At 38.7% G+C, this 24241-nt stretch overlaps 1 protein-coding gene across 1 annotated transcript in view; it reads right to left on the reverse strand.

The window, feature by feature from the left end:
* Positions 1 to 1143: 1143 nt before the first annotated feature.
* LOC139734860 (cytosolic carboxypeptidase 6-like) overlaps positions 1144 to 24241 on the reverse strand; it is a 111486-nt gene continuing 88388 nt past the window's right edge. Inside the window, exons 7-13 of the mRNA XM_071645640.1 lie at positions 20135 to 20224; positions 17725 to 17839; positions 16640 to 16751; positions 15101 to 15253; positions 10157 to 10319; positions 2146 to 2255; positions 1144 to 1645 (exon numbers count right to left, since the gene is read on the reverse strand). Coding sequence (XP_071501741.1) covers positions 1460 to 1645; positions 2146 to 2255; positions 10157 to 10319; positions 15101 to 15253; positions 16640 to 16751; positions 17725 to 17839; positions 20135 to 20224 — 929 coding nt within the window. The 3' untranslated portion in view covers positions 1144 to 1459. The remainder of the gene's footprint in view (positions 1646 to 2145; positions 2256 to 10156; positions 10320 to 15100; positions 15254 to 16639; positions 16752 to 17724; positions 17840 to 20134; positions 20225 to 24241) is intronic.

Consider the following 24241-nt stretch of genomic DNA (forward strand, 5'->3'; position numbering starts at 1 on the left):
GAAAAAATGTGCATCCTACAGCAACAGATATGAATAGCAAGCAAGAGGTGGCTACTGATTGGCTGCTATCAGGATGTTACCATGCTCCATTTTGTAGCAAGAATTAAACAGAAAGTTTGGTCACTTTTAGAGAAAAGAAAATAGTGATCTAAAGATTTACCCTTTTATCAAAGAATGTCAGGACTATTTGTACTACATCAAGAAAACATGAACATTGAATTACCATGAAAATGGTACACAGGCAGTAACACCACACTTTCACTGCACCTAAGCTGATCTCTTCAAGCTAAGGGTATGCTATGCAGAGATACCGGTACTGTATCTGAATCATCCTACAAGAGAATTATCTGACCTAAACATAACTGATTTGCCATTCAAAGAAAATTATGAAACTGCAAATAAAACTGAACTCATACAAAAACTGCTGCGGCTCTCAAAATTCACTCTTAATCTGTTTGATTTGTAAAAAAAAACACCTCACAAGAAATCCTTTTTACAAGTTAAATTCCCCTGGTCCCATGATAACTTCAAACTCAAACTGGGTATTGTCACTGTGTGTCTGTTAACAACTTAAAATATCGTAGGTTGGACCAACCTAAAATACAAACTGTTGGTAAGATGTATCGCCATTGAGCATCAGCAAAGCTTCTGCAGTTTCATTTCTTTTGTAACATTAAATGTCCAGCTACTAAAGGCATTCAGGCCTCTGAGTTCAGCCATAAGGAAGCAGGGTATATTTTCATGAGGAACATGACACCAATTTCAAATTGTATCTGTGCATGTATTGCTCATCTATTTCGATGTTACCTGTTGCCGGCAATATTGTTATTCACAAGTCATATTGGTTTACCTATTTTCATTCTGAATCCATCACCTTTTGATGACATTCTCCATCTTATTAGTGTACAGCATTTACAAGAGTTGCAACTGCAGTTGCTACAGCTAGGACCAAAGATAACTTCATGTAGCAGGCAATATGGCACTCAAAGACTTATCATTTCCTCTGCATGTGAAGAAACATTTGCACAGAGGGTAAACTCTGTGATTGGATGTTTTCAAGAGATTCAGGAATAAGGGCTTCCTACAGCCCTATATCACAGCTAGGGACAGATTTCAGAACTGCCCTCTACTTCTGGTATTGATAGCACTGCACTCACTCACATTTTCACACAGTGACTACTGGATCACATATCATGAATGATCTCTAATGGCTGTAACACTGCTGCAAGCAGTCAAGGGGTTAACTTTGGATACACTCTGAAGTACCTTTCCTCTACCAGACCATAACGGGAACCCTGGCCAGTGAGTGGACACCATAAGCTGGTTCTTTCAACACTTGTTCTGTTTAGTTAACTCATCCCATCTACAGCATTGTCCACACAGTTTCTAGAATGAAATCCAAAGGCTAGTATCAAGAGGCACGAGGTCTAGCGATCAACAGTCAATGTGAGGGCGGTCATCATCTCTTTGCTTCTCGGTGGTGGAAGCGCAGCTGGACAGCGGATGACCCATTGACCGATGGCGCACTGTGGCTGTGAGTCTCACCATTGTTCCTCATGTACTTGCTCATCTCAGAGTAGGCTCGACGCTGACCCTCTGTCTTTTGACCTTCGCCCTTTTGACCTTTTGCAGACTTTTCTCTCCTCTGAAAAAGGGCAAGAAAGACATGCTTTCATTCCTTTTTTTTTTTTTTTGGTTACATTGTTTACTTTCAAGTACACTTTTCTGCAAGAAAACTAGCTATACCACATCATATGTCTGCTAGGAAAGACAATCTTATATCACATTGTGAATATGCATGGTTGAACCTTCTTGAAATTGGACCCTGTGGTCAACTGATTCTGAAAGTGCAAATTTCCTTTTCTTCCTGAGTGCATAAAATGTTTGTGTGTATGCACATCAGTGAGCCCAGAAATCTGGGAGTAAATTCATAGAAGACCTATATCAAATGTAACTTCAAAATGATACGAAAACCCATAGCCAAAGCAGGTCCTCAGCTGGTACTCCTGTTGTCATAGCAATTTCCATTTTTTTTTCTGCTATGAATATTTCCATTTCTGCGGCAAAGCAGCACAATTACACAATACCGTCAGCTTTGAGCAGACTCTGAAATAATTGGCTGACGGTGAGCTTGCACAAGCCTACCTTGAACTGATTTAGAGCCGAGACATTCGCAGCGGGCTTTGGAGTGATGAGTGAGGAGAGCTTGTAGTAGTCTAGAAATGTCTTCACAAGGTTCCTGCCCAGCTTCATATCTGGTTGTGGTCAAGCGGTTAAGAATGGATAAATCTCTGCTTGTTTCTATCACATTGTTCTATAGGGTAAGGCCATAATGCTCTCGACACACATCCAATACACATTATCCTTGCACACTCTAATTCAAGGCTCATCTTGTTAGTGGAATAGCATTTACATTTATTTTATTTTATTCATCTCCATTCAAATATGCACATAAACACACAGACACACATGCACACACATTTGTTGCTGTTGTTTTTTTTCACATTAGGCATTTTGTCAGCAATTATTCTCATCATATAAAACTGTCATTCAATTATTCTCAGTAAGACAGTGACAAGTAGTGTACTGGTACTCTCACGGAATTGATGGCCTTACTCATTCTTATTCAGTTTCTGATAGTTTCTGACAGCATGTGGTCTATAATACCTGTAGAAGAAGACTACATTGTTATATCATATTTTATTTATCATATTCATTTCATAATTCATTATGTATTGAGTGTTTGTCTTTTTCAAATAAAGTGCTAAAGACTAAAAACATACAAACGATCAGCATCGCCCAAAACTATGCTGTTCAACTGAGAGAATTCCCACAATGCAGCACATTACTCTTGATGTAAAATAAATAAAATTCATACATCCCAACGTAACAGAAGCCAATGAATGAAACCAGAATAGTAGACAGATGTATGGAATGTAAAAACTAAGATTAATATCAAAACTAAACATTTTTTTTTCTTTCACAAGTCAACTGATTTTAGAACGCAAGGTACATTAGCTATACATAAATATAGGATTATCTTGCATTTTCTCTAAAATCCTATATAAGTGATCAATTTGTTCAGTGCGCCATCTTAAAGGCATAATTTACCATTTGCAAATGAAACAAAAACCCAGCATTAGCGCTTTGAAATAGTTCAAAAATATGAGTTAGGAATAGAAACAACCACTGTAAAAATGTGAATCAGTAAAATCAATGTTAAGTACTGTTCAACATACAAAATGTGAACAATAGTTATAATAAAGGTGTTTCCAGACTAAATTGTCTACAATTACGATTTTATCGAGAAAAATACAGATATCTCCTTATATTTCAGGCTTTATCGCGAAAATTTTTTGATAGGATGTTTTGTGGTACAACAGACCTACACACATGCATTAAATGTCATATCTTGAAAATGTTTTAAATCACTGTTCCCAAAGGTAAACAGGACCTTTAATGTCAACTGTTAAGGGTGCTGCCTGGTGCTATTCAATGCTGTTTTTCATCATTATTATTTGGGATTTCCTTATCTTTTTTTCTTTGGTATGCTAAAGATGAATCTTCAAAAAGAAAAAAAAAGGAAAAGGAATCTCCTGCCCACCTATAATATCAGGTACATGCATGAAATTCAACAAATAGCAGCGGATAGCCCTTTGTGTAACAACACTCCCCATTCATTGTACCGGCACGTCTATGCTTAACACTGTGGAAGTTAATTTACTGTGCAAGTAGTAGAAAGCCAAGCCTATTCAAACAAGACGGCATCTCATCCAGCCCAAAAAGCCAGATTGTAAATTCTCATCCCTGTGTTCTCTGTAAAATTCTTTCATTTTCTTCCACGAGCGCGGGCATCTCTCTTGTGTCCACATTAATCACGACACAGTCATCCGCCGGATACCAAATGCGTAACCCTGAAACAAACACCCGATGTTGTTTACTGCCGTACCTGTTTTACCTGATGCAGCACGACAGTTCGTCGTACTTTGATCAAACAAACAAGGTGGAAATCACCTATTGCCTACCTGGGCTCACCATCTCAATTCCAGATCAAAAAAAGAAAAGATAAAAAAAAAGATCCCCCACCCTCCTCCATTTCATCACCACTCTACAACAAGAGGCTCATGAAAGATTTAGCAGGCTGTGGCAGAGAAACAATGAGAGCGTTGATTAATGGAATAGCTCATCTGAGTGCGTGTCCATTTCAGGCTAATCAAAAGCGACTGACTGCCTACCGGTAGAGATTCCACACAGAGAGTCACCACCCTACTTAATTGATTTTCAGAGACAAAAGAAATGCCGGATGTTAGGTGATCAGCTTTATGGATACAGCACATGGGTTGACACACTGGAATGATTTGTAATTGATTAATCCCTGTTGTATTTTTTCCCCTTACCTTGAAAAACATATTAAAAAAATGAGAGAGAGAGAGACACTAAATTGTGAGAACATTACAGTCAAGGGAATGACTTCAGATTGATTTACATTGTTAATAAAATCAGTTTTGGTAGGAGATAACTTCAAGTACTAGTAGCATGGAACAAGAAGCTTTAAGCAGAGTCTGGCATTGCAATGTGCACATTGATGCTCATGCTACATACAGCCACACAATAACTTACTGTGACACGCCAAGCATATGTGACCGTGCACCTCAAAACGAACATAAAGTCGCACACGCTGATTTTGCGTTAGGACTGAAAATAAGTGAAATGGGTCAACCTAGCCGAACTTGACTTTTTCATATTTTCTGAAAGAGCGGGTCTTCTTTTACATTATGCTAAAATTTGGTATCATAAAATGGGCAGGAAAGTGTGTTTTTGTAGCAGTTTATCTCGAACATTTTTGGTAGAATAGTGTGATTAGGTATGTCTTTAGAATCCCTTTTTCATTTCTGAAAAACCTTGTCCACACTCTTCCTTTCAACTCTAATAACTTTTGAAAGGATAGTGCTACTGCTTTGAAAGTTGGCATTAATTATGGACAGAATGTATTAATAAGGCATGCTTAATTTCAGTATAATCTGATAATCCCTTCATTGTTGTTACTCTGGTGGTTTACTTCCTGTTTTTTGTCCCATTCATCGCACAGCCAGCACAGTTTGGTAAAGATTAAGCATTTGAATAGACACTGTACTTCAGAGCCTCTTTTCTCAGTTCACACTTTTCCTGAGTTTGTGCTTTCTTTCCAATATCTAGATAGGTTAGGAGAGTCCATTTGATTTGAGTTATACATCATTTTAAAGCTTAAAGTCTGCTCTTTCAGAATATGGTCTTAACTAAAAATTCATGTCTGGCGACTTTTTGTTTGTTTTGAGGTGCAGGGTCACATCTTATACTGATTGGGTTGCTTTGTGGAAAATAAGGTAGCCGTATTTTCTTCTTTCTGAGCATTTTATTACCATGAGCCATGATCACTTGCTGATCTGTCCCATTTACTACCAGATTCTTACATTCCATTGGACCTTACTTAGGACTCAATAGGTTCCTACAGGCAATGTGTTCATACAAAGAAAATATACTTAGGCGACATCTGTCTTTTCTTCAGTCATATTGTGTCAATATTGTGTGAATGTGAATGCTCCCTTAATTAATAACATTTCCTCTTGTAATGTGAGAAGGGAGGTGATTTGATCGTAAGGGATAATAGCACAAGTTTTAATGTTATAATAACAAGTATGTCCTCAATGCACACGCCTGTTTGAATGGTACCTATTAATTCAAACTTTGCACCTTTACATCATGGTATCCTCACCCATGCCTACATAACGTAGGTCTATCTCCTGACGAAATCTGGAACAAAGGCAAGCAAAGTCAGAGTAGATCTGTATTGTAGGCATACTACTTAAAACAGACTGATTTAATTAAGCTAAAAATAGCCTCATAATCCTTGAATGGCCGTTTGATAGATATGAGATCAACCAAATTTGTGACTACAGCCATCTTTCCAACAATTTCATGACAGCTACTTTGAGGGAAAGCTTGCATTTGTGAAAACTTGAGTTATTGATGGTTTAGGGCAACTGCAATTATTCAAAGCAAAGCAAAAATAGATCTCATATAAAAACCTGTAGTATTTTGTCGCAGAGCAGAATGCTTAGAAGCATGATCAGGTACTATTTTCACTGTACTTACAAGTGTAAGTTTAAAAAATGGGGCAAAAAAGGGAGATCCCAGAGGATTCTAATTTCACTTATACATTGAGGATTCCAGAAATGCTCATTTTAATAAAGGTCCTCTTGGGTGAAACTTTTCTCATAACCAACATAAACAGAATTCTAGCGACTACAATCTTAAACTTAAAAAAAAGATAAAATAAAAAAATAAAAAATGTTTTAACCTTTGATCATGAAAAACACATAAAAAAGGGGCAATTTTGTGTTATGCAGTCACAGGGTTACTTGAGCAGTGTAATAGATCTACCTGCACTGTCCAGTCATGTACTATTCATGAAATGGACAATGTACTTTTCAGAATTCTCCCAGAAGCTGGGGAGTAATTAGGGTTCATCACACTTATCTCACCATCCTGGCTTGAATTGTCTCTGGAGAGCATTAGCTCTGCCTCGCTGGCGCCGCAATGTTTAAGGAGACGTTAATCATTCTCATTGATTCTCGCAGCTTGACACAAGACTAATGGTCAGCCCGTTCCTCCGCACTCCTGCGACAGTTTTACAGTAGCCCTCACTGAAGGCCTGACAGAGCTACTAGATGTAGTGTAGTCAGTGAGGCGAGAATGTCACTCAGCACCACAACTCTAAGCCATATAGTAATGTGTACTTGGAAGAATACGTAGGTAATCTAAAATGATCTTTCATTGAAACTAGATGCAGTGTGAACACCAAACCACCAATCTAATGACAACATCATAAAGCAAAGTGAGTTCCTGGTTTCATGTAATGTCTAACTCATACAAGTTCCTGTCATGAATGGCTAACTGTCAGAGTTCAACAAGTTCATGTTAGAATCAGACTTTGCAAAGTCTCTGCTGATGATTGGTTCTGGCAGTCATCTGAATTTGCAACTTTGCATTGAGAAATCTAATTCATTGAACATTTGAACATTTTTCCTCATTCTTTCTAAGATTGTCCTTGGTTGTTTTGACTATGCAGAAAAAGCTGCATAGTTGTACATATGAAGAATTCTCTGATAGCCGTAGTTTAGTGTTTTCACTTTTAATAATTCATCATGTCCAGAGCTACACAAGACATACTGTAAAACACGATATATTCGCGGCATGAAAATTTCGCAAATTGGAGCCGAATGCGTTTCTCACAGCATGAAATTTTTGTGACTTGACACTGGGATCCAATGCATATTGTGTAGGCAAGAACTTTCAAGTGCATTTTAATTTTGCGAATGTTGCAGCTCGCGAAATTCGCCAAATTCAAATGCACGCGAACATTCCTCGTTCTACAGTATCTAGAAAAACAATCTGCAATCTACCATAACTTGACCAAAGATGAACCCTGCATTTCAGAAATTTAGATACTGTAAAAGTGGTTTCTTTCGCGTACAGATACTTTCGCGGTTTCCATCGGTGCCGACTTTTTCGTGTGTGTGTTTAAATTCGGGGTCGACAAAATCTGTGAATTCACAGTCGGCAAAAACTGTTTTATTTTGCACATGAAAACCCAAACTATAATCCAATTATTTTGTTTAATCTATTAGATAGAAATTGAAATTAAATGCAGGCTTACCTGAAATCCCGTCCCTCGAGTACTTTATAACATGCTTGTATAAAACTATTGATGCCTAGATGACCTAAATTGCACGGATTCTTCGAGTGTGCATGTGCGCAATAGCGTTGTAACAAGCGGCGAGTTTAAAACATTTCCTTACGTGGTTAATTTCGTGCGACTTTTTAAAACATTTTCGCATAATGTTAAATTCGCGGTTCAACCTCAAAGCACGAAAATAAAACCACCGCGAAAGAAACCACTTTTACAGTAATCAGCTTTCCACGGCAGAGGGGAGATCAGCAAGATATGTAGATAAAGACAATGGTAAAATATTTATGACCGATCTATGACGAGAAAAAAACTAATGAAAAGTTAGTCATCAGTCAACTGTAATAACTTTCAGCCTGTTAACATTGTTAATATTATTAACATTTCAGCTTCAGTAACATTGATGCCAAGAGTTGTACAAAAACAAGCCAATATCATCAGGTTGATAAAACTACTCAACTGTTTTCATGATCATGAGGCCATCAAAATATTAAGACATATTTCTGACAGTCTAAAAAAAGAGTTTAGATGTGTACACTCTGCCATATAGAGAAATACTGTACACTTTGCAGCAGTGTGAATGTGTGTTTTGAACATTTCTGTCCTTATGACAATGTCAAAAATAAAAGATAAAAAATCCCCAACAGCACTTCTAATAAAACAAAAGGGGGAACCTCAGAAACACATAATACTTTTTTTTTTTAAAGGCAAACTCTTAAATGTAAAAAGAGAAGTGTTGCATTTGTCCAGTAAATGCCTGTTTAGGCATGTTTTAAGTGGACATTGCACTATTTTAAAAGGCACTTTGCACGATGAATTGCTATGTGATGAATTAAGGCCATTAAAAGAGTCTCATTGGCATTCAGTAGAAGGACATTAACACTCATGTCTGGAGACATAAAAGTCTCTGCAACAATCATTGTAAGTGAGGGAAATTGGCCATCAATAAAAGTGCCAATATTTCTCACATTCACAGATAACTAGGACTCTACAAGTGTCAAAAGTTACTCTGGAAGACAATGGGATGATCTGGTTTAATTTTTTTTTTTTTTCAAGATGCTGCTGGTTTTTAATGGTTTTTAACATCCTGCATTCAGTGTCTTGTGGGAATCATTAAACTACATTCTCATCCTGGTAAGCAGCGTGTTGCAATGGTGTTAATGGTATATTCTGAAATAATCAAAACTGTAGTATCCATTAATCTAGATAGAAAAAAATGACAGACAAATTGCATAAGAAGGCGAACTATGTGAAGCCAAAGGGGGGTGGGGGGAGGTACATCGATTGAAATTTACCCTCTGCATCCCCAGCATTTGTTTTATTTTCTTCCGTGAAAGAAGTAGCATTATGGGAAAAAACAATTATATTATTAAGCTATTGTTCCACAGTCATTGTTAGACAATGCTAATGTAATATGGCGTTTCCTGTCGCTTTTTCTGTAACATCCTAGTATGATGTCTGCATGTATCTAAATGTCATAAGAAGTGATAACCAACATCATTTCAATAAAGTGTGAACGTAAAACCTCATCACACAAGCATCAAGTGACAGGTAAGATATTTGATGTTTTGTTGCCTTGTAAGTTTACAATTCATTCACTGAGGTACCATATTGCTTTTCCTCCAACAAATGGGAGGAAAAAAAACACATTAAAAAGCTATTTTTTCCCCTGTCTTCTTTGACTCTCTTTATTTTTTATTAAATGCTTGGGGGGGGGGGGGGAGGTAATTTGGGTGGAGGCGTGCCTGCTCAACTATCAAGATTGAAAGGTTTTGTGAAAAGGAAATGCAGCAAAAAATATGCATGTAAAGTAGCCTGTCCAAATTATTGTGATTTATGAGTTTCATGTACCATAAAGTCTACTTGACTTTCCCCATGTTACCCATTCAGGTAAAACAAACATTAGATTGGCAAAGGAGAAGATACTTTGTACAGGGTTTTTAAAGTGTGTCTGGACACTAGCTGATAGACACAACTACCTCTGGCAAAGTGGTTTCTGGCCTTATCAATTGAAAAGAAAAGAAAAAACAACCAAAAACAAAACAAAACATGACAATAATAACAGTTTTAACAACAATAATAGTTCATATCTTTATAGCATCTTTGCCACTGAATACAAAGCACTTTAAAATGCCATCCCTGGTCAGCATAGGAAAAAGAATTATAAACAAAAATTACGCGGCAGTGACTGTAAAAGTCCAGTGCATACATAGGGATTATAGGGATATCAATATAGAATCAACTCACCTTCCACATATACACACAAGCAGAAACAAACACACACATACCCCCCCCCCACACACACAAACACACATGCATACACACTCAGAGTGGCCTGCCATCACATTCATTATTCCAATTGTTATGACAACAAGCATCATCCAAATCACCAGTCACCACCACCGTCCCAGTTGCCATGGCAAAGGATACAGCTGTCCTCATCATAGGGCACCACAGTGGAGGATGAGGTGGGGGTGTAACAGAAGAAGGAGACCTCCAGCGTGTAGCAGAGAGAGTTCTCGTCCAGGATGCCTCCAAGAAAGCGTCGCCCCGTACCAGCTTTGACGGCATCTCGGTTGAAAGACGTGTTCATCTGCACAGGACAGTCAAGGGATACTAAAAATTACTTCAATCTGCTAATACATGCTAAGAGGAGCGCTCACTACATGATGAAAGTTGTTAATTATATGCATCACTTTACGCAAGTCCAAATTACATTTGTTTCAGCATTCTGTTTGATGTTAATACTGTATACCTTCTCTTTTTTACTGTGTGGATCCCCTCAAAAAGAAAATGGAAAACAGCTTTGCAGGCTTTCAAATCAATAACAGGATGTGAATCTACTGATACGAAATAAGTATAAAAATGTGAAGAAGTAAAACAACATAACAAGGGATATATAAATAGATAATGAGAAGACAAGTGAACAAAGTCCTTCTTGGGTCATATGGAGATACAGTCATAAACATGACATCTTCAGTGTAGCATTTGTCATCTACATGACTACTGACAGACAGACAGAAAGGAAGAACTGTTGAAATTCATTTAAAAAAAACATGGAAAGTAGGAGGCAGACATTACCTGGCATTTAAGAGGAAACCAAGTCTGCACTATAAATACACAGAAAACTGTGAGTGATTGCTGGCATATAAGCTAGCTTTAGACACATGGCTGAAGATGAACCAAAAGGGGGTTGAATAACAGTGAGGCAGAAGAGAAAGCAAGCCATGCACTTACAACACAGAAAGCTAGAACACTATGGTGGGAGACATATGAAGATGAAGGCACTGTGCTTTTAATATGACAGTGAGAAAGAAAGAGCGAGTGAGCCAGATGAACAAAGAGGCAGAGACATAGGGAAAGACTTGGAAAAAAATCAGAAGTGGACACTAAAGACATTTTGCACCCTACCTCCTTCCACCAAATAAAGGATGGGGTGGGGCATGGAGGGCACATAGAAGTATCATCACGGAGTGGAAAAGAGCGACAGATATTCCAGGAGAGACAAAACATCAGCAGTTCCGACACACACAAAATCAATGTTTGCCAGCAATCTGACACCAGAGCTGACAAAAAAATTGGGGCGATGGGGGCCCAAAGGCATCTTCAAATTGGTGTCACCTTACCACCAATTAGCCAGCTCCGCCTCCCTAAATATCACCACGGGTGATATCCTGCCCGGTAGGGCTGGGTTGCCGGGCTGAGGTTCAAGGGGCAGGCAGAATTGATGGGAGTGTATCGCTACCAAACTAGGTATCATCCCGACCTAGGATGAAATCAGGGATGCGGGCGAGTCTGATCTCATTTTGGGCTTTTAACCCTGTTAACCTGAAGGGGGGAAGTGCAGGAGCTGGGAGAAAGTTAGCAAAATATCCGAGGGTGTGGGGTTTCTCTCCCCGGGCAGAAATGGACAGTAGGGGTGGAGGGGGATACATACACCTCATGTCTCGAGACAGGGACGGAAAGGTTAGAGAGTACATTGGCTGGGTGATGGCTGAGATCAATGACCAGTCCAGTGCCAGGTTGGTGGTGCTTACTGCTTAGTAGCAGTTGGGGTGGGATGGGGGCACTGGTGGGGATGGGGATGGAGGGCAAATGGTAGGGGGTTGGACAGAGGGGAAAAGGGGAAAAGGTAGAACCATCTCTCTCCCATATATGACATACCAGAAACTGAGCAAATAAAAATCATTCCAACACACCAATGCTCATAAATTAATGGAAAGATTTTTTTTTTTTTTTTTTTTTTTTTTTTTTTTGCTTTAGTCTTCAACCAATCTGCTTTCTGGCTTTGAATGGTGAATGACAGGAGACATTTACAAACTATGACAATGCAACAGCTATACTTGATCATTAGTATCATTTAATGGTGGTTAAAGTTTAAAATGAAAGAATTACAGAATGGCAAAAACACAAGAAGAGAATTCTATCATAGTCAATTTCACCGTGTATGTGATGAATATCCAATGACAGTAATTAGTAACTTTACTTCAAATAATGATATTGATTGAAGAAGCAATCTAATGAGAAGGAACAAAACTGAAAATAATGACTATTACTTCATTACAATTATCTTTATTGTTTTAATCATCATCATCTTTACAATCATCATCAGTATCACTATCTTAACATCAGCAAGACAACTAATGCACTTCAATTCTTTAATGTAGCCAACTGGAAGTTCAACTACATGTAGATACACTTTGAGTGCAAGTTGAAGAGAAAGGGTTTTTGAATCAACAGGCGAACTTTGTTTGGAATGGATGATTCACTGCTTGAGGTGACAGTTGACTGCCTCAGCCAAGCATATCAACAACATCTCAAACTCAACCAAAAATACACAACTTGGTTGAAGAAGTATGAGTCACTGATTTCTCAGAACGCAGCAATTTTCACACGGTGAGTTGAACAACATCCTCGCGTACCTGTACAAGTACAAGTACAAGAAGTACGGAGCAGAAGGAAAAACACGCAAACACAGTGAAAAGGGGGAAAATGCAGAGAAAAAACAACAGCATCATCAATGGGAGCTGGGCAAAAACTTTGTTCTGGAAAGAGTGAATCACCAAGAAGGAGCACATGAAATTTGACAAGCCAAGTTGAACACCTTGCTCCCCACCTGAGCCTCATGATTAATCCATATGCCACCACAAGGAGCTCTACCCTTCATACATCTGACTCCATCGTATCACGGGGGGCACTTACTTGAACTTTGATGGCAGGCAAAGGGAGCTAGAGTCCAGCTTACATCAGTGCTCACTTTGCGAAATTTACACCTCTCTGAACAAACTCTCTCTTATCTCTTCATATGAGTCATCGCCGCACTGAAAGTTAAACTTTTCATGAATTATTCAACAGATTGGAAAAAATCTTCAGAGCGAAGGAACAAGTTCTCCACCTCTCCCTCTCTCTCTCTCTCTCTCTCTCACTCTTTCTCACTTCTCTGTGTTTCTCTCTTTCTCTATTTCTGTGATTTAAGATAATGATGTAATGCTTTCATTAAAGCTTTCGCCTGTCTTGTGTTTTCCTGCAGTGGAATGGTGGGTAAGAGAGATGTGCATTAGGTATTTGACACATGCCTGACTTCACATGACCTTAAACTTTTCCCTACAATTCACAAGTAAGGAGAGGGGGAATCATTGCTCCTGGTTGTGGGGGGAAGAGAAATCCTCGCTGCAGTCATAATGGAACCAGACATACAGATCGCATCCAATGACTCAAAGTGATGTCAGCCATGACATCAGCACACGGCTCATGCATATGCACGAGCCATCGACCGTGGGTGTGCGGGAGAGCCCGGCCAGGGACATGCGGCGTGGAGATGTGCCTCCAGGGGGGGATGCGTACTTGAGCGAGCAGCGAATGGTAATAAGCCGTTGCTAAATGCATCCCATGCCAGGCCCTGCCTAACCTTGGACTTGTCTTCTGTACTGCAAACTGATGTGATTTGGACGTCTTTCCAAACAAGCAATCGTTAAGCTTCCTTCCTCTTCTTTTTTTTTTCCATCCTCTACCTACTTCTATCCCCTCCCTTCATCTCTCCCCCTCCCCAACTACTAAAAAAAGAAAAAAAAAATACTCATCTCTTTTTTCCCCTTCAACTTTCCTCGTTCTTACCACTTGGCTGAGCATTTTCTATTCATCTAATCAGATTTGTTTCTCTTAATCAACTTGTGCTCCAAAGCTCAAGAGAATAAGTCAAGGTCAGAGTTGCCAGCTACAGGTGATTTTTTTTTGTCTTTTTTGTTTTTTGCTCTTTTTATTTTTTGCATATTGCCCTTTCTGAAAGTTGGTGTTATATAAATTTTATGTGCAGCAGGAATGAAATGCAAATGAAAAAAATATGCCTCTTTCTCACTTTTGTTTCTGGGAATTAAATACTAATAAGATAATTTAGCGCATGTCTATTCCATTCAATGTAATTAAAAGGTGGTAAAGAAAATCTATTGTACTTCATTCTCACATCAGATAATCTTAGGATAATCCTTATTATCGCTTAAGCCTTCAGTCAGTTAATGTCATTAATGACTCACTATCAAGAGACTATAAGCATGGACAACACATGTGTTCAAACCAAATTAGATCTTTCATGATCATTGTACCTCAAAGTGTTGGCTTGAACTGGGGCATAATTCCTGGCCTGCAGGTTTGTACTCTTAGCAAAAAGTTTGAAGGTGCATAATAATTTTATTCACAGTAAATTTTTCACAAACATATAACAAAATCCCATCCATTTCTTTTTGCTTTGTTTGGTTGGTTTTTTTTTTTTGGATAAAGAGATATAAAAAAAGATACTGGCTATAAAAGTAATGAAGACAAAAGAAAGGAGGCAGAACTTAATGGAAATGCCTGCTCAATCATCAAAGCAGATTCTGAGCTTTGCCTGCAGAGCAAATGTAAAAAAATAAAAGCTATTTGTCAAAAAGAAAGAGCCGGTATAAAGGAAAGGAGGGCTAACTTTCGGTAACAATATTAACATGCATATTCATAAAAGATAAACAATGAAACAGTTATCTAGAGCAAGAGATAAACATTTTCTCTTTTTACGCAATAGTTAACCACATACACACAGAAATATGAAAATTTGAAGTATGATATTTGAACCCCCCCCCCAGAAAAAACAAAAAACAAAAACAAACAAACATGAAGATGCAGAAAACAGCAAGTTGTAGAGAAGATCAAAGGAGAATGTAAGATACGTTTAAGGTGATAATCCATGAGAGAAGAAAATTAACTGACACAAACAGGTGATAGATGATGGAAGTATTAAAGAGAGAAAGCACAATATGTAAAAAAATAAAGAGTATTTTAAACAAAATCAAAATGCCACAGGAAAGGTTGTGGTCCAGGTGTAATACCAGGGCAAGTTTGACTTACCATTGAGAAGTCATCTGCATTGGCTAACATGAGTTTGGGAAAGACAGCTTGTTTCTCGTAACGCACCGGGTCGTCATACACGTTGCCGTACATGAATCCGTTCATCAGCGTGGAGTGGGCATGGATGTCGATGTAGAAATCGACCTCAATGTTCTGTGACATGATCAACAGACTCTCAACTCACATTGGACTCAATGATATTTGACATCATTTCCACACATTAAAAATTTGACATACATGTGTTTGTCACAGCTAGTTCAAAACAATATTAAGAAGACTGTTATCTTTATGACAAATATTTGCGACACTTCATCACAAAACCAACAAAAAATTGCCAGACATGGATTTTTGTTAAGGGCAGATTCTGAAAGAGCAGACTTTCAGCTTCAAAATTATGTATAAATCAATTCAAATGGACTCTCTTAACCTATCTCAATATAGACAGAAAGCACACTCTGGAAAAATGTGTACTGAGGAAAGAGGCTTTGAAGTTTAGGGTCTATTCTAAAGCACTTAATTTTACCCAGCCGAGCTCTAGGCAATGAATGGGACAAAAAGACAGGATATATAACTCCTTAACAACGACAATAAAGGGATTATCAGGTTATGCTGAAATTGAGCATGTTAACACATCATATTCATGACTAATGCTAACTTTCAAAGCAGTAGCATCACCTTTTCAAAAGTTATTGAAGTTGAAAGTGAATAGTGTGTAAAGGGCATTTTAAGAAATGAAAAGGGACTCTAAGACCCATCTAATGACACTATTCTACAAAAAAAAAAAAAAAGTGTTCCTCTAGAAAAACTGCCAAAAACACATTTCCCATTCATTTTATGATTCCAAACTTTAGGATAATGTAGCAGAAGAATTGCTCTTTCAGAAAATATGAAAAACAAAATACTGACTAGGCTGACCTGTTTCACCTATTTTGAGTCCTCACACGAAATCAGTCTTTTTTGTTGGTTTTGTGATGCAGGTCACATTTAGTATACATCAGCTACCCATCAAAATGGATAATGGAATGAGTTCCAGGATGGACAATTAAAATGTGATAGAACTACATAAAAACCTTGTACTTTGAACACATAGCCTCATATAAATATTATTCAAATACTATTTTACAGGTCTCTTGTGGTAGGAATTGGTAGATGAAAACTGAAGAAAGAGTTGAAGGCTGAAATATTCTTAAAGATCATATGACTGCGCTTCTCGATCTTCTTGTATTTTTTCCCCTTTTTTAAATCAACATGCCATTAGTCAAACACCTAAAACCAAACTCTCACTTGAAAGGGTAGAGAACACACAAAATTCAAAAACAACTTTTATTCATCACAGTAAGCAATTTCATTTGAAGAAAACTGACAATGAAATATGGTAATGAAAGCCGAGAAAAGACCGGAAAATGCAAATGATTTGACCTTTTTCTTTTTTCCTGTCACAAATTGCAAAAGGAAGCGAGGCTCATGACTAGCTGAAGTAAGAATGAAAAGGAATACTGCAATAAACACATTTGCAATTGATATAGTGGAACTCTTTACTGGGTTTGCATTCATGTCCATTAGGAGCTGCTTGGTGGCGTGCAGCGTGGGGTGAGCCCAGGGCGACGGCTCGTGCCAATGTCTGTTGAGATCAAACCCCATGAGGGAGCACCTGAGGAGAGAGAGGCAGCCAAAGACCCGCACTGACAACACTATATACGCCTTTAGGGATCAGCAGGTATGATCAGAGACTTTACAGCCCGGTACACAAAACACCCTCATCATTACAAAACCCTTCTCAAGTCATCAACTGGCCATTTTCATGAAGACGTGGGACCGACAGCTCACTTCTTCATTTCACAGGATTCAGAGAAACTCTGGTTTATCGCTCGCCACTCAACAAACAGTAACATTATCTGTCAGGTAGAATTTTCATGAATATTGTGCTTTGACCTTTAGGTTTGAGGCAACACCTTGAAATAAAATCTTACAACAATATGTATAAGTGTGTTTATATTACATATATGTGTGTGTGTGTGTCTACATAATATGTTTATATTTATTCATATGCAGAGAGAGAAATAGATAAAGAGAGAGGGAGAGAGAGAAAGAGAGAGAAGAAACTGCTATAAAGGTGTCATGTCCTGGAGCCAGTATTACAGGTCATAGGTATCACAGGAAATATGTGATAAAAGTGGAAGACATGTTCAAATATAAATGCTTACAAATATTGGTAATTTAACTCTCAAATTATAATCATATTCGACTGTGTAAAGTTTCCTTTGAGCTGCGGCACCTACATATGAATATATAACCCAAGAACATGCATTTTAAGGTACCTGACAACCAGAAGGGTGTAACTCCACAGAAAAAGTTAAGAATTTATTAGCATTCTTCTGGCACTACTGTAACATCTTTCTTCAGAATTAACAAACTTTGCCATCACACACTCAATATCATGCACTCCTAAGAACACCAACACATACACACAAAACAAATATTAAAAGGAAAATAATCAGAAACTTTAATTTTCAGGTGATCTAGGACACAGGTGAAGGCAGAAGGAATGGGATTGTCATTAGCAAAGCTCTCCCTCTCTCTCTCTCTCCCGATGGTGGCTCGACGTGGTGGCACTCGGAACTCACCTGTAGTTGCCAAGGTAGACACCGTCTGGGTTCAGCATGGGCACTACTTTAAAGACGACGTGTTCCCGCAGAACCTTGGCCACTGGGTGCTGACTGAGCAAGAAATCCAGCAAACCTGGAAAAGCAGACACATACACAACACAAAACTTATCACTTTGGTGCTCTTTACAAACAGATTGGTAGATAAGAATGCTACATGGCTATGGGTAAAACTGTAGTATAGGTACAAAATTGTGCACTGTCTGATACTGACACAAAGTCATTAGTAACATAATAATTCAAGGTGCTCCAGAAACTGTCTGAATTCTTACCACAAAACAGAAGTTACACACATTATAATTTACACTGTACCTTTCATGAGACAAAATTAGTCTACACAATAATGAGGTAGAAATTTAGTAATTTTTCTTAATTTCTGACTACTCAGATTACTTCATAATTGAATTTTGAAGAGCTGCTGTACTCGGCCTGAGATTGTCACCAAAAAAGCACAATATTTTCATTATGAACTTAGGCAAGATGCCCATGACGAAGTCCTTCTATCATTCATTTACTTTGTAACAGCCTACCATTTTTTCTGATGCCCAGCCACGATAAACTGCAGAAATCATAGCTTTATTTAAAAAGTTGCTTTGTGCAATTTTGATCTTTTCTTTTTAAACAGCAAAAGTACACCTGCTGCACAAACTGTCCTTGTCCTCAGCAAAGACGCTGTGAATCATTTTGATGCTCGCTTGGTGACAAGATACAAATTATAATGACTAATTCATTTCATATTTTTGTCCATCCTTTGATTGATATCAGGGACATAAACTTAGGTGATGAAGAGCAAGTCATCATATTATAATCTGAATCATATTCCTTTCCATGACAAGGCTGCATTCAGCAAGATAGATAATCACATCAAGTTCATAAAAACAATCAGTGATTGGTTTGTGTATTTGGATGTGTTTTTCCCTGTGGTTTAATGTGGTATAATAAAACTAATAGCAGTAACATTAATCAAACTCCATTGTATTAGAAGATGGAATGAATGTACACACAGATGTTCTAATCAAGGCTGTGCAAATATCCCAGCATTATCTTTTCTCCCCCACCCCCTCCCTTTATCTCCTTCTCTTTCTAATCTATTCCCCTCTCCACTAAATCACTGAATTATACACCAGAGTGTAATCAAATCCATTATACCAGTCACCTGGTGAGGATGAAAATGGAGGTGACTTTGACAGGGAGCTTTTAATGACCCTCGATGTGCTCGCTAATCAAGGACAATTTTTCACCTGAGATTGGATGAGGGGGATGGTGTGATGCGGTTCAATATTTTTTTTTTCCACAAACCTTCCGCTCACGCCTCCAGAGGAATGCATGAGATTCAGCCCAAGGGCACTTTGATGGGCACACACACCAACTCGTGTCATATCATCCTAACTTGCTTTGCATCGCGACCCCTCCCCCTCCCCCCCCCCCCCCACACTTTCAAAAGAAGTAGCTCAACTTACACAAACTATCTCTTTCTGCCACACCTCATGTGACGTCAGTGCTTGTTATCAGCACAAATTGTTATCTATTCAATCTTACATTAAACTACCAACTGGTTTGACAGTCAGATTAATGAAAGTGTTACCCAAACTTTTACATACATTGTCTTCGAATGTTTATAAAAACCTTTCAGTAATCCAAAGACAGCCAAGTTGAATAAAGTTGAGGCATCACTGTTACCATGAATAAACTGTCGCCAATAGTTCATCTCCCTCACTAACCATTTATAGTAACAGTAAGAGAGAGAGAAAGAGAGAGTTAAAAAAAACCCAAAAACTCAAGACCCATGCAAATACAATGAATGTACACCTAGGTGTGGCTTATGCAATGCACGATTAGTAGTCAGCAATGCCAGTATTTATTTAAACCTTTTCAGAGAGGCTCGCAATCAGATATTCAACCATATGAAAATTTGTCTTACAAGTCCCAATTTAGAAAAAAAAAAACAATGCCTAATGCATAAATAGCATATCATACAGTATAGTACTGTACAACAAGAAATTTTCATGGGCATGATACTTTCATTTATTTTGTGAGGAACCACGATTTGCATCAGAAAAATACACGCAAAAGTTTTTGTCTACACAATGCAGCTTCATGCTGCATATGTGTCTGTTTTTACAGTACTGCAAAGGAAGAAACTAATGTGGCATTAATTTTTGCAAAATGGAGCCGATGTCCTTTTTGCGCGCCATGTTATTTCTGCAAATTGCCACTGGCATTCAATGCATATAGTGTAGAGAAGAAATTTCGCATGCATTTCAATCTGGCAAATCTTGGCTCTTGTGAAATTTGCAAAGGTAAAACACTCATGAAAATTTCTGGTTTTACAGTAACTAGAGGTGAATCTGAATGAAGAATGACCTCTGACCTTGACAAACATAAGAAGCAGGTGTTTCTCCAGGGTGCACCCTGGCTGTGATGACTACTACTCTCTGTTTGACGTCAGGCTCCAGGTTCTCTGCAAAGACAGAAAAGAAAGAATCACAATAGCTTCCATGCAAGACAAAACTTTTTTCGTCTAATCTTGTTTCTTTTCTCTTTCTTTCCCCTCTCTTTCATACTCTCTATTCATCTATCTCTCTCTTTATCTTTGTATACAGACATTCATACATAATATTGGATTTTTGTTTCTTTTTTCTCTATCTATCTCACTTGGTATACTACTCCATCTATCATGGCCTTCTATCTATTCATGTTTCCGTGTTTTTTGCTCTTACAGTTTACTAAAATGGATTACTGCATCTCATCAATGAAAGTGCACTTTTGCACATTTTCATCTGCACACGTAAATGCTAATCTATTCAAACTTTTCTCTTTGTCGTGATACATGTTTGTCATGAATGTGCTATCACGCTGAAACCAACACACGAAGAAGACATACAGCACATAACACAGGGTACCACTGTGAATGCTTTGCTGTTGAGCTTCATGTTACAAAGAATTCTTTTTGCCCACAGCAACTCCCTAAGCCTGCAGTTCATTGCGCAGCATAATTCATTGTGGTCTTGTTCATTGCGCACAAATATAAAGATACTGTCAAGACAAAACCAATTAGAACAATGGATGAAAGAAAAAAAACATGGAATAACAAGAGTAAAAAGTTTGTCAACATTAGGGATGCATGAAAGAATTGATATACAAGGTGTTTTCTTCATGCAGTAATGTCTGCACTGTATAGAAGCACAAAGCCCCTTACATCATCTCCTCTCTACAATACACACAGGCCATGTGTTAGCGTGCTGTGACTGAGCCCCCTTTTCATCAAATCACTCACTCAGGCAATGTAAGAAAGGCTAAGTATCTACATTGTGTCCTGTACCTCCAATTCATTCGCTTTGTGATTCTCTCCCCACATGAAGTGTAAGACAACCCAACCTCATTCTCATGCATGGCCGACCATTTCACAGTTTCCATTGCAGGCAAACATACAGAGTTGGTCGGCCAGAAACAATATCGGTGGTATTTAGCTGGCTAGGTCCTTCCGACAGGCAGCCCACATAACAAGCTGCCTGCATGGATTCTTACACCTTTTCCCACAGTAGAGAATTCACCATCCAGCCCACAAGACCAACTGTTAACTTATCACTTGCAAAGCTCCTGTATTTTGCTAGTGTTAACTCAAGGTCAGAGCGAGGGGGTTCTTTTTAGATCCCTTTCAACCCCCCCCCCCCCCCCCCATCCCAACCAGTCCCAAGAGTTTCTCACTGTCTTTTAAGTCCAATGTATGAGGAAAAGGTGACAGGATTCAGGAAGAGGCGCTAATGAGAAACAGGGGCAGGCAAGCGAGATGATTGAATAACCAGCCTGAACTTGGCACTAGCTGCAACTTATTTGGAAGAGTGGCCTAGCGGAAAATGCGAAGCAGCTTCCCAAATTGTTGGGCTCACGCATCGGTGGAGTGTACTTTCTTCTGGGCTGATCGTGCGTGAAGAATAGTTTGCTATACACCTCCAGCATCCTGCCAGCGAGGTAGGATGGGGGGAGTGCGAGACGAAGGAAGAGGGAATGTTGGGAGTGAGAAAAGAGAAGGCGGAGGACGAGGCCAGACAGACAAAAAATAATAGCAAGCACACAAACAGCTTAAGCTTTAGAAGGAGAGAGAGAGAGAGAATGAAGGCCCAAAAAGACTTCCTAGCACTGGGAGTGAAGGCTTACAAGGATTATTAGATGGTGGGGAGTGATAACTGGATGTTTTGGATCGACAACAAATTTGGAAGAGAAATCTGCAGAGTTGGTGCATTTGAGAACAGCATAACATAAAGAAGGGGTAGTTCAAAACAGAGAAAGATAAAAAGTAATTTGCAGTTTAGAAAGAGATAAGGTGTAGTCAAGTTGAAATATGGTCTATAAGTGAAAGGTAATATAATAAGATTATTTTCAAAACGTTTTATACAGAGGGGAAAATACTGTCATATCACAAACAAAACAGGTAAGAAAATATGTGTAACAACATGGGGGGAAATAAACAACACCAGGCACTGTACCATCAAGGTAATGGCTCTAGCTTTTCTTACATTCCACATTCCATCAAAGATTTTTTTTTTTAATGATACTTTTCATTTGATTTCATTCAATATCAGGTTCTTTTTCACAATAATACCAATTCAAACAAGAATAAGCAGCTGTTCTTCTCACTTGTGCTGTTAAATCACATTCTCTTTTTTTTTTTCTTTTCAGTAGCACAAGTGTTACTGTTATGAAGCAGATATTGATTAGTTTGATCAGGTTGATCAAGATAGCTTTTTCTGAGATTTATGCAGAGTTTGATATCACTTTCGTATACATAGTTTGATTTGTAACAAAAAAGAAAAATGTATTGTATGTTCTTTAAAAAAAAAAGTGTACCCTCATACACACACACACACACATGGGATGAAAGGTGTGGGACATAAAGAAGACAAAGTTTCCTACTAGACACAGACCAGAGACAAGCTGGACAGTCTGCCTGAAAATCATGATACATCTCATGGGCTACTCCATAGAAGTGAGTGGAAGAGATGAAAAAAAAAAACAGAGAAAAAGAAAAGTGTAAGAGAGAGAGGGAGAGAGAGAGCAAAGAGATACTGGATACTGGTCTTTTTGGGGGCTGAAATTATGTAGGAAGAAGGGTAAAGGAGTGACTGGGGTGTAAGGGTCACGCACTACTCTAACTATGAATTATCAACTTGTGATGGTAGTCATCCATACCAGGACTGTGTACATTTCGCCTCTTGCCAAGCCTCCAAGGATCACAATTGTGCCTTGCACCCTGACCTACGGGGGGCCCTTGTTTGACTGAAGAGGTCTTCCCTAAACGGGTCCCGACACTTGACTCACTTTCGGTCTCCACCAACGGGTGAGATGCAGTGGAGTGGGGCGGGGTGGTGTGGGGCAGGGGTGATGGGATGGGAGGGGGGTGGGGCGGGGTGATGGGGTAGTGCAGATGTGACGAAAATCCCACCATGATTCTGTCAGTCAGAGCAGCAGTGCTTCACAGGAACACCTGCCAGGCACAGACAGCACTGAAGAGGGTGACTTTAGGGGCAGACAGTGTACTGTCTAATCAGGCTAAGATGTGAACTAACTGGGAGAGTGTGTTTACATTTTTGGGTCACTGCGTGTCCTGTGCAATCTCTGACACAATCACACAAGTCATGTAACTGGTTGGGTGGGGGTGTGTGAGATGCAAGATATTAAAGATCCTTGTAAATGTATAGAAGTGTATTCATTTGCAAAGACTGTAGCAGATTTCTTGGATTACTGCCAGAAGGATCAAGATAAGACATGGATGTAACTCATATTGAAGGATGTCTGAAGTCCAGTGAATTCCTTTCATCAGCGACATGGATATGGGCAGAGCTGGTGTCCTCATGCGATGGATTAACCAACTCTATAGTGTCAGGAGCATGATACATGAGGTACGAAATAGACATGGGTAAATCATCATCTTATTGACTGATTCATCAATTACTCCTATGTAGAAATGATTGATAGTTCAACAGTTGAGTGGGAAGAGCAGATCTATAATTGCTTACATTCAAGCCACATCATCACATTACAACACAATCAGTAAATGGGTAGTGCGCTACAAAGTGACAAATGATGTCATTTTACTGTCTTTTAGCACAACTAAGTAACCAATGAATTCTGGAGATAAAACCCCTCATTTGCTAAAGATCCTCTGGGCAGAGAAATGGGCGGAATCAAAATTGTACTCTTACTGGTGAAAATGACGTATTGTATGGCAAAGAATTTTCAAAATGTAATCAGTGAGCATTTACGTGCAGGAATGTTAACTGAAAGTAACAAGAGTCACCCCTCCCACCCCTTCATCTTTAAGGAACTGGAGGAAACTTGTGCAATATGAAAGTTTAAATTTTTAATGACATTTTGAAACAAATTTGCACTTTCACTGCCATGCCTAAATGAGCTTGAGACATTCACTCTTCAAGAAATTTTAGAAAGATCATTGGACAGCTCTTGAATTGAAAACTAT

This window comes from Diadema antillarum, unplaced genomic scaffold (genome assembly GCF_040938485.1).
Source record: "Diadema antillarum isolate AM-2024a unplaced genomic scaffold, OU_Dant_1.0 seq00000550_RagTag, whole genome shotgun sequence".
Lineage (NCBI taxonomy): Eukaryota > Metazoa > Echinodermata > Echinoidea > Diadematoida > Diadematidae > Diadema > Diadema antillarum.